Source organism: Toxoplasma gondii (genome assembly GCF_000006565.2).
Source record: "Toxoplasma gondii ME49 unplaced genomic scaffold asmbl.1884, whole genome shotgun sequence".
In the NCBI taxonomy this organism is placed as follows: domain Eukaryota; phylum Apicomplexa; class Conoidasida; order Eucoccidiorida; family Sarcocystidae; genus Toxoplasma; species Toxoplasma gondii.
Window position 1 is genome coordinate 1 of NW_017383916.1, and position 10,681 is coordinate 10,681.

Here is a 10,681-nt window from a genome sequence, read left to right on the forward strand (position 1 = left end):
ACGTGTTGTCGGTATCCTTCAGAGAGTGAGTGTCCGGCGTGGGATGCGTGGGCCAATCCAGTTGCGGAAGCGAACGATCCGAGTTCACTCGTTTCGGAATACGCCGCGTGTGGCGTGTGGTGGCTCCACACGGTCCTGCCTTTTTCCGGTATGAGGCTCGTCGCGTACCTGCGCGGATGGGTGAGCGGTTATTGGTTGTGTGTCGTTGTGCAATCCGTCTGCGACATTGTTGGGCGTTTTGTTCAGGCGTCGGACGTAAGAGAACAAACGGACGCGCGGGCGTGTTCTGCGTTTCGAGACAACTGCCGCACCACGTAGAGACTACTACTGATGGGATCACCGCGATGAGGTGTTGATAGCTGGCGGCGGAGGCACTGTGCGACCGGCATGTCATTGTTCCAGTTGCGGCACAAGTGCTCTCCGAGGTGCCGCATCACTCTGGCACGAATTGTCGACGTGTTGGGTGTGGCGGCGCCACATGGCCCGGCCGTTGTATGGTATGCGACTCGTCGAGTGCATGCGCATATGGCTGAGAGGTTACCGGTTGTGAGTCGTTATGCAGTCTGTCTAGGAGATGCTCGGGCGTTTTGCTCAGGCCGTGAAGGTAAGAGAAGAAACGGACCCGGGGATGTGTGGTGTGTCTCGTGGCAACTGCGGCACCACGTAGAGACTACTGCTGATGGGGTCACCGCGATGAGGTGTAGTAGGCCGGCGGCGGAGGCACTGTGCGGGCGGGACAACCATGTTTCATTTGCGGCACAGGTGCTCCCCGAGGTCCGACATCACTCTGGCACGAATTGTCGACGTGTTGCGTTTGGTGGCGCCACAGCTGTCAGGAGGTTGTAACAGTCTGGGGTACGTTGTAAGATATTATCGCTGTATAGCCTGCCGCAGGCTGTGTCAATGTCCAGTGCATTCACGCCGTGGCAACGGCTGTACAGGAAGGGAATACAAGGGTGAACGATGTAGCGTCTTTTATCTTTGGAGGCGAATACGACCCCGTGGAGAAAGGACAACATGTTCCCGCACCTCGGTGACGTGTTGTCGGTATCCTTCAGAGAGTGAGTGTCCGGCGTGGGATGCGTGGTCCAATCCAGTTGCGGAAGCGAACGATCCGAGTTCACTCGTTTCGGAATACGCCGCGTTTGGCATGTGGAAGCCCCACACGGTCCTGCCTTTTTCCCGTATGATTCGCGTCATGTACCTGCGTGGATGGGTGAGCGGTTATTGATTGTGTGTCGTTGTGCAGTCTGTCTCCGAGATTTTTGGGCGTATTCATCAGGCGTCGGAGGTAAGAGAACAAACGGAGGCGCGGGCATGTTCTGCATTTCGAGACAACTGCCGCACCACGTAGAGACTACTACTGATGGGATCACCGCGATGAGGTGTTGATAGCTGGCCGCGGAGGCACTGTGCGACCGGCATGTCATTGTTCCAGTTGCGGCACAGGAGCTCCCCGAGGTGCCGCATCACTCTGGCACGAATTGTCGACGTGTTGGGTGTGGCGGCGCCACATGGTCCGGCCGTTGTATGGTATGCGATTCGTCGAGTGCATGCGCGTATGGCTGAGAGGTTACCGGTTGTGAGTCGTTATGCAGTCTGTCTAGGAGATGCTCGGGCGTTATGTTCAGGCGCGGGAGGTAAGACAGGAAAAGGACCCGGGGGCGTGTGGTGTGTCTCGTGGCAACTGCGGCACCACGTAGAGACTACTGCTGATGGGGTCACCGCGATGAGGTGTTGATAGCAGGCCGCGGAGGCACTGTGCGACGAGCATTTCATTGTTACAGTTGCGACACGGGTGCTCGCCAGAGGTTTGACGCCACTCTGGCACGAATTTTCGACGTGTTGGGTGTGGCGGCGCCACATGGCCCAGCCGTTGTATGGTATGCGACTCGTCGCGTGCATGCGCGTATGGATGAGAGGTTACCGGTTGTGAGTCGTTATGCAGTCTGTCTAGGAGATGCTCGGGCGTTTTGTCCAGGCGCGGGATGTAAGAGGAAAAGGATGCGCGAGCATGTGGTGTGTCTCGAGGCAACTGCGGCACCACGTAGAGACTACTGCTGATGGGGTCACCGCGATGGGGTGTAGTTAGCTGGCGGCGGAGGCACTGTGCGGGCGGGACGACCATGATTCATTTGCGGCACAGGTGCTCCCCGAGGTCCGACATCACTCGGGCACGAATTGTCGACGTGTTGCGTTTGGTGGCGCCACAGCTGTCAGGAGGTTGTAACAGTCTGGGGTACGTTGTAAGATATTATCGCTGTATAGCCTGCCGCAGGCTGTGTCAATGTCCAGTGCTTTCACGCCGTGCCAACGGCTGTACAGGAAGGATTTATTGGAGAGAGATGTAGCATCTTTTATCTTCGGAGGCGAATACGACCCCGTGGAGAAAGGACAACTTGTTCCCGCACCTCGATGACGTGTTGTCGGTATCCTTCAGAGAGTGAGTGTCCGGCGTGGGATGCGTGGTCCAATCCAGTTGCGGAAGCGAACGATCCGAGTTCACTCGTTTCGGAATACGCCGCTTGTGGCGTGTGGCGACCCCACATGGTCCTGCCTTTTTCCCATATGAGTCTCGTCGCGTACCTGCGCGGATGGGTGAGCGGTTATTGATTGTGTGTCGTTGTGCAGTCTGTCTGCGACATTGTTGGGTGTATTTTTCAGGCGTCGGAGGTAAGAGAAAAAACGGACGCGCGGGCCTGTTCCCTTTTTCGAGACACTTCCCGGGCCACGTAGAGACTACTGCTGATGGGATCACCGCGATGAGGTGTTGATAGCTGGCAGTGGAGGCACTGTGCCGGCGGCATGTCCACGTTGCGTGTGTGGCGCGGGCACTAGCTAGCCAGAGGTCCGACATCACTCTGGCACGAACTGCCGACGTGTTGCGTTCGGCGGCTCCACAGGTTGCGGGGTGGGATTAGGGGGTGGGTGGTGGTGGATAGAGGGCCGGGTGAGAAGTGCTTCGCTGTGTGTGATTGGCAGGTGGTTTTCCGGCGTGGCTGCTCGTTGACCGGAAGCGATAGTGAGCGAGAATGAGAGAGCGGGTTTCGTATTTCGACTCGGACCTCAGGCCATGCACAGACTACACGTGATGCAGGTTACGTGTTGTGGGTTTGTCGGCTCGCGTCGGAACCGCTGTGTGGGCGGTGTAGCGATGTCTAGGTTCCCCCCCAGGTGACAGCCAGAGGTCCGACGTCGCTGTGGCACGAATTGTCGACGTGTTGGGTGTGGCGGCGCCACATGGCCCGGCCGGTGTATGATATGCGATTCGTCGAGTGCATGCGCGGATTGGTGAGAGGTTACTGGTTGTGTGTCGTTATGCAGTCTGTCTGGGAGATGGTCGGGCGTATTGCCCAGGCGCGGGAGGTAAGGGAGCAAAAGGTTCCGGGAGCGTGTGGTGTGTCTCGAGGCAACTGCGGCACCACGTAGAGACTACTGCTGATGGGGTCACCGCGATGAGGTGTAGTTAGCTGGCGGCGGAGGCACTGTGCGGGCGGGACGACCATGTTTCATTTGCGGCACAGGTGCTCCCCGAGGTCCGCATCACTCGGACACGAATTGTCGACGTGTTGCGTTTGGTGGCGCCACAGCTGTCAGGAGGTTGTAACAGTCTGGGGTACGTTGTAAGATATTATCGCTGTATAGCCTGCCGCAGGCTGTGTCAATGTCCAGTGCTTTCACGCCGTGGCAACGGCTGTACAGGAAGGGAATACAAGGGTGAACGATGTAGCATCTTTTATTTTGGAGGCGAATACGACCCCGTGGAGAAAGGACAACTTGTTCCGCACCTCGATGACGTGTTGTCGGTATCCTTCAGAGAGTGAGTGTCCGGCGTGGGATGCGTGGGCCAATCCAGTTGCGGAAGCGAACGATCCGAGTTCACTCGTTTCGGAATACGCCGCTTGTGGCGTGTGGCGGCCCCAAACGGTCCTGCCTTTTTCCCGTATGAGTCTCGTCGCGTACCTGCGCGGATGGGTGAGCGGTTATTGATTGTGTGTCGTTGTGCAGTCTGTCTGCGACATTGATGGGCGTACTCTTCAGAAGCTGGAGGTAAGAGGAGAAACGGACTCGTGGGCGTGTTCTGTGTCTCGAGGCAACTGCCGCACCACGTAGCGCCGAGGCGACTGCTGATGGAGTGACCGCGAGGAGGTGTTGTTAGGTGGCAGCGGAGGCACTGTGCCGGGGGCATGTCCATGTTTAGTTTGCGGCGCGGCCACCCCCCAGAGGTCCTTCGGCACTTTGGCACGAACTGCCGACGTGTTGCGTTTGGCGACACCACAGGTTGCGGGGTGGGATGAGGGCGTGGGGGGTGGTGGATAGAGGGCCGGGTGAGAAGTACTTCGCTGTGTGTGATTGGCAGGTGGTTTTCCGATGTGGCTGCTCGTTGACAGGAAGCGATAGTGAGCGAGAATGAGAGAGCGGGTTTCGTATTTCGACTCGGACGTCAGGCCATGCAGAGACTACACGTGATGGAGGTTACGTGTTGAGGGGTTTGTCGGCTCGCATCGGAAGCGCTGTGTGGGCGGTGTAGCGATGCCTAGGCTCCGCCGCAGGTGACAGCCAGAGGTCCGACGTCGCTGTGGCACGATTTGTCGACGTGTTGGGTGTGGCGGCGCCACATGGTCCGGCCGGTGTATGATATGCGATTCGTCGAGTGCATGCGCGGATGGGTGAGAGGTTACTGGTTGTGTGTCGTTATGCAGTCTGTCTGGGAGATGGTCGGGCGAATTGCCCAGGCGCCGGAGATGTTAGAGGAAAAGGTTCCGGGAGCGTGTGGTGTGTCTCGTGGCAACTGCGGCACCACGTAGAGACTGCTGCTGATGGGGTCACCGCGATGGGGTGTAGTTAGCTGGCGGCGGAGGCACTGTGCGGGCGGGACGACCATGATTCATTTGCGGCACAGGTGCTCCCCGAGGTCCGCATCACTCGGACACGAATTGTCGACGTGTTGCGTTTGGTGGCGCCACAGCTGTCAGGAGGTTGTAACAGTCTGGGGTACGTTGTAAGATATTATCGCTGTATAGCCTGCCGCAGGCTGTGTCAATGTCCAGTGCTTTCACGCCGTGCCAACGGCTGTACAGGAAGGATTTATTGGAGAGAGATGTAGCATCTTTTATCTTCGGAGGCGAATACGACCCCGTGGAGAAAGGACAACTTGTTCCCGCACCTCGATGACGTGTTGTCGGTATCCTTCAGAGAGTGAGTGTCCGGCGTGGGATGCGTGGTCCAATCCAGTTGCGGAAGCGAACGATCCGAGTTCACTCGTTTCGGAATACGCCGCTTGTGGCGTGTGGCGGCCCCACACGGTCCTGCCTTTTTCCCGTATGAGTCTCGTCGCGTACCTGCGCGGATGGGTGAGCGGTTATTGATTGTGTGTCGTTGTGCAGTCTGTCTGCGACATTGTTGGGTGTATTTTTCAGGCGTCGGAGGTAAGAGAAAAAACGGACGCGCGGGCCTGTTCCCTTTTTCGAGACACTTCCCGGGCCACGTAGAGACTACTGCTGATGGGAGTCACCGCGATGAGGTGTTGTTAGCTGGCAGTGGAGGCACTGTGCCGGCGGCATGTCCATGTTCCGTTTGCGGCGCGGCCGCCTGCCAGAGGTCCGACATCACTCTGGCACGAACTGCCGACGTGTTGCGTTTGGCGACACCACAGGTTGCGGGGTGGGATTAGGGGGTGGGTGGTGGTGGATAGAGGGCCGGGTGAGAAGTGCTTCGCTGTGTGTGATTGGCAGGTGGTTTTCCGATGTGGCTGCTCGTTGACAGGAAGCGATAGTGAGCGAGAATGAGAGAGCGGGTTTCGTATTTCGACTCGGACGTCAGGCCATGCAGAGACTACACGTGATGGAGGTTACGTGTTGAGGGTTTGTCGGCTCGCGTCGGAAGCGCTGTGTGGGCGGTGTAGCGATGTCTAGGTTCCGCCGCAGGTGACAGCCAGAGGTCCGACGTCGCTGTGGCACGATTTGTCGACGTGTTGGGTGTGGCGGCGCCACATGGTCCGGCCGGTGTATGATATGCGATTCGTCGAGTGCACGCGCGGATGGGTGAGAGGTTACTGGTTGTGTGTCGTTATGCAGTCTGTCTGGGAGATGGTCGGGCGTATTGCCCAGGCGCGGGAGGTAAGGGAGCAAAAGGTTCCGGGAGCGTGTGGTGTGTCTCGTGGCAACTGCGGCACCACGTAGAGACTACTGCTGATGGGGTCACCGCGATGGGGTGTAGTTAGCTGGCGGCGGAGGCACTGTGCGGGCGGGACGGCCATGTTTCATTTGCGGCACAGGTGCTCCCCGAGGTGCCGCATCATTCGGACACGAATTGTCGACGTGTTGCGTTTGGTGGCGCCACAGCTGTCAGGAGGTTGTAACAGTCTGGGGTACGTTGTAAGATATTATCGCTGTATAGCCTGCCGCAGGCTGTGTCAATGTCCAGTGCTTTCACGCCGTGGCAACGGCTGTACAGGAAGGGAGTATAAGGAAGAGGGATGTAGCATCTTTTATTTTTGGAGGCGAATACGACCCCGTGGAGAAAGGACAACTTGTTCCCGCACCTCGATGCCGTGTTGTCGGTATCCTTCAGAGAGTGAGTGTCCGGCGTGGGATGCGTGGGCCAATCCAGTTGCGGAAGCGAACGATCCGAGTTCACTCGTTTCGGAATACGCCGCTTGTGGCGTGTGGCGGCCCCAAACGGTCCTGCCTTTTTCCCGTATGAGTCTCGTCGCGTACCTGCGCGGATGGGTGAGAAGTTATTGGTTGTGTGTCGTTGTGCAGTCTGTCTGCGAGATTGCTGGGCGTTCTGTTCAGAATCTGGAGGTAAGAGGAGAAACGGACTCGTGGGCGTGTTCTATGTCTCGAGGCAACTGCCGCACCACGTAGCGCCGAGGCGACTGCTGATGGAGTGACCGCGAGGAGGTGTTGTTAGGTGGCAGTGGAGGCACTGTGCCGGCGGCATGTCCATGTTCCGTTTGCGGCGCGGCCGCCTGCGACAGGTCCGACATCACTCTGGCACGAACTGCCGACGTGTTGCGTTTGGCGACACCACAGGTTGCGGGGTGGGATGAGGGCGTGGGGGGTGGTGGATAGAGGGCCGGGTGAGAAGTGCTTCGCTGTGTGTGATTGGCAGGTGGTTTTCCGATGTGGCTGCTCGTTGACAGGAAGCGATAGTGAGCGAGAATGAGAGAGCGGGTTTCGTATTTCGACTCGGACGTCAGGCCATGCAGAGACTACACGTGATGGAGGTTACGTGTTGAGGGTTTGTCGGCTCGCGTCGGAAGCGCTGTGTGGGCGGTGTAGCGATGCCTAGGCTCCGCCGCAGGTGACAGCCAGAGGTCCGACGTCGCTGTGGCACGATTTGTCGACGTGTTGGGTGTGGCGGCGCCACATGGTCCGGCCGGTGTATGATATGCGATTCGTCGAGTGCATGCGCGGATGGGTGAGAGGTTACTGGTTGTGTGTCGTTATGCAGTCTGTCTGGGAGATGGTCGGGCGAATTGCCCAGGCGCCGGAGATGTTAGAAGAAAAGGTTCCGGGAGCGTGTGGTGTGTCTCGTGGCAACTGCGGCACCACGTAGAGACTACTGCTGATGGGGTCACCGCGATGAGGTGTAGTTAGCTGGCGGCGGAGGCACTGTGCGGGCGGGACGACCATGTTTCATTTGCGGCACACGTGCTCCCCGAGGTCCGACATCACTCGGACACGAATTGTCGACGTGTTGCGTTTGGTGGCGCCACAGCTGTCAGGAGGTTGTAACAGTCTGGGGTACGTTGTAAGATATTATCGCTGTATAGCCTGCCGCAGGCTGTGTCAATGTCCAGTGCTTTCACGCCGTGGCAACGGCTGTACAGGAAGGGAATACAAGGGTGAACGATGTAGCGTCTTTTATCTTTGGAGGCGAATACGACCCCGTGGAGAAAGGACAACTTGTTCCCGCACCTCGATGCCGTGTTGTCGGTATCCTTCAGAGAGTGAGTGTCCGGCGTGGGATGCGTGGGCCAATCCAGTTGCGGAAGCGAACGATCCGAGTTCACTCGTTTCGGAATACGCCGCTTGTGGCGTGTGGCGGCCCCACACGGTCCTGCCTTTTTCCCGTATGAGTCTCGTCGCGTACCTGCGCGGATGGGTGAGCGGTTATTGATTGTGTGTCGTTGTGCAGTCTGTCTGCGACATTGATGGGTGTATTCTTCAGGCGGCGGAGGTAAGAGAAAAAACGGACGCGTGGGCGTGTTCTGCATTTCGAGACAACTCCCGCACCACGTAGAGACTACTGCTGATGGGGTCACCGCGATGAGGTGTTGATAGCTGGCAGTGGAGGCACTGTGCCGGCGGCATGTCCACGTTGCGTGTGTGGCGCGGGCACTAGCTAGCCAGAGGTCCGACATCACTCTGGCACGAACTGCCGACGTGTTGCGTTCGGCGGCTCCACAGGTTGCGGGGTGGGATGAGGGCGTGGGGGGTGGTGGATGGAGGGCCGGGTGAGAAGTGCTTCGCTGTGTCGGATTGGCAGGTGGTTTCCCGGCGTGGCTGCTCGTTGACAGGAAGCGACAGTGAGCGAGAATGAGAGAGCGGGTTTCGTATTTCGACTCGGACGTCAGGCCATGCAGAGACTACACGTGATGGAGGTTACGTGTTGAGGGTTTGTCGGCTCGCGTCGGAAGCGCTGTGTGGGCGGTGTAGCGATGCCTAGGCTCCGCCGCAGGTGACAGCCAGAGGTCCGACGTCGCTGTGGCACGATTTGTCGACGTGTTGGGTGTGGCGGCGCCACATGGTCCGGCCGGTGTATGATATGCGATTCGTCGAGTGCATGCGCGGATGGATGAGAGGTTACTGGTTGTGTGTCGTTATGCAGTCTGTCTGGGAGATGGTCGGGCGTATTGCCCAGGCGCGGGAGGTAAGAGAGGAAAAGGACGCGGGGACGTGTGGTGTGTGTCGAGGCAACTGCGGCACCACGTAGAGACTACTGCTGATGGGGTCACCGCGATGAGGTGTAGTTAGCTGGCGGCGGAGGCACTGTGCGGGCGGGACGACCATGTTTCATTTGCGGCACAGGTGCTCCCCGAGGTCCGACATCACTCGGGCACGATCTGTCGACGTGTTGCGTTTGGTGGCGCCACAGCTGTCAGGAGGTTGTAACAGTCTGGGGTACGTTGTAAGATATTATCGCTGTATAGCCTGCCGCAGGCTGTGTCAATGTCCAGTGCTTTCACGCCGTGGCAACGGCTGTACAGGAAGGGAATACAAGGGTGAACGATGTAGCATCTTTTATCTTTGGAGGCGAATACGACCCCGTGGAGAAAGGACAACTTGTTCCCGCACCTCGATGACGTGTTGTCGGTATCCTTCAGAGAGTGAGTGTCCGGCGTGGGATGCGTGGGCCAATCCAGTTGCGGAAGCGAACGATCCGAGTTCACTCGTTTCGGAATACGCCGCTTGTGGCGTGTGGCGGCCCCACACGGTCCTGCCTTTTTCCCGTATGAGTCTCGTCGCGTACCTGCGCGGATGGGTGAGCGGTTATTGATTGTGTGTCGTTGTGCAGTCTGTCTGCGACATTGTTGGGTGTATTCTTCAGGCGTCGGAGGTAGGGGACGAAAACGGACGCGCGGTCGTGTTCTGCATTTCGAGATTCCTCCCGGGCCACGTAGAGACTACTGCTGATGGGGTCACCGCGATGAGGTGTTGATAGCTGGCCGCGGAGGCACTGTGCGACGAGCATGTCATTGTTACAGCTGCGGCACAGGTGCTCCCCGAGGTGCCGCATCACTCTGGCACGAATTGTCGACGTGTTGCGTTTGGCGACACCACAGGTTGCGGGGTGGGATGAGGGCGTGGGGGGTGGTGGATGGAGGGCCGGGTGAGAAGTGCTTCGCTGTGTGTGATTGGCAGGTGGTTATCCGATGTGGCTGCTCGTTGACAGGAAGCGACAGTGAGCGAGAATGAGAGTGCCGATTTCGTATTTCGACTCGGACGTCAGGCCATGCAGAGACTACACGTGATGGAGGTTACGTGTTGAGGGTTTGTCGGCTCGCGTCGGAAGCGCTGTGTGGGCGGTGTAGCGATGCCTAGGCTCCGCCGCAGGTGACAGCCAGAGGTCCGACGTCGCTGTGGCACGATTTGTCGACGTGTTGGGTGTGGCGGCGCCACATGGTCCGGCCGGTGTATGATATGCGATTCGTCGAGTGCATGCGCGGATGGGTGAGAGGTTACTGGTTGTGTGTCGTTATGCAGTCTGTCTGGGAGATGGTCGGGCGAATTGCCCAGGCGCCGGAGATGTTAGAAGAAAAGGTTGCGGGAGCGTGTGGTGTGTCTCGCGGCAACTGCGGCACCACGTAGAGACTACTGCTGATGGGGTCACCCCGATGAGGTGTAGTTAGCTGGCGGCGGAGGCACTGTGCGGGCGGGACGACCATGTTTCATTTGCGGCACAGGTGCTCCCCGAGGTCCGACATCACTCGGGCACGATCTGTCGACGTGTTGCGTTTGGTGGCGCCACAGCTGTCAGGAGGTTGTAACAGTCTGGGGTACGTTGTAAGATATTATCGCTGTATAGCCTGCCGCAGGCTGTGTCAATGTCCAGTGCTTTCACGCCGTGGCAACGGCTGTACAGGAAGGGAATATAAGGGAGAGAGATGTAGCATCTTTTATCTTTGGAGGCGAATACGACCCCGTGGAGAAAGGACAACTTGTTCCCGCAC

General features: G+C 58.4%; 1 protein-coding gene across 1 annotated transcript; it reads left to right on the plus strand.

Annotated features, from left to right (window-relative positions):
• Nucleotides 1–150: 150 nt before the first annotated feature.
• TGME49_329300 (hypothetical protein) lies at nucleotides 151–10,319 on the plus strand (the record flags this gene model as incomplete). The annotated part of the gene is made up of 32 exons (XM_018783117.1): nucleotides 151–180; nucleotides 247–255; nucleotides 403–546; nucleotides 596–604; nucleotides 1,250–1,291; nucleotides 1,439–1,533; nucleotides 1,599–1,640; nucleotides 2,214–2,239; nucleotides 2,441–2,598; nucleotides 2,665–2,673; nucleotides 3,325–3,366; nucleotides 3,525–3,623; nucleotides 4,009–4,050; nucleotides 4,361–4,400; nucleotides 4,704–4,776; nucleotides 4,970–4,995; nucleotides 5,197–5,354; nucleotides 5,421–5,429; nucleotides 5,736–5,775; nucleotides 6,078–6,119; nucleotides 6,278–6,370; nucleotides 6,765–6,806; nucleotides 7,117–7,156; nucleotides 7,726–7,751; nucleotides 7,955–8,112; nucleotides 8,179–8,187; nucleotides 8,418–8,464; nucleotides 8,839–8,880; nucleotides 9,106–9,131; nucleotides 9,335–9,492; nucleotides 9,559–9,567; nucleotides 10,215–10,319. 32 exons carry the CDS (start codon nucleotides 151–153, stop codon nucleotides 10,317–10,319), a joined length of 1,890 nt encoding a protein of 629 aa, XP_018634665.1.
• Between the last annotated feature and the right edge of the window lie 362 nt (nucleotides 10,320–10,681).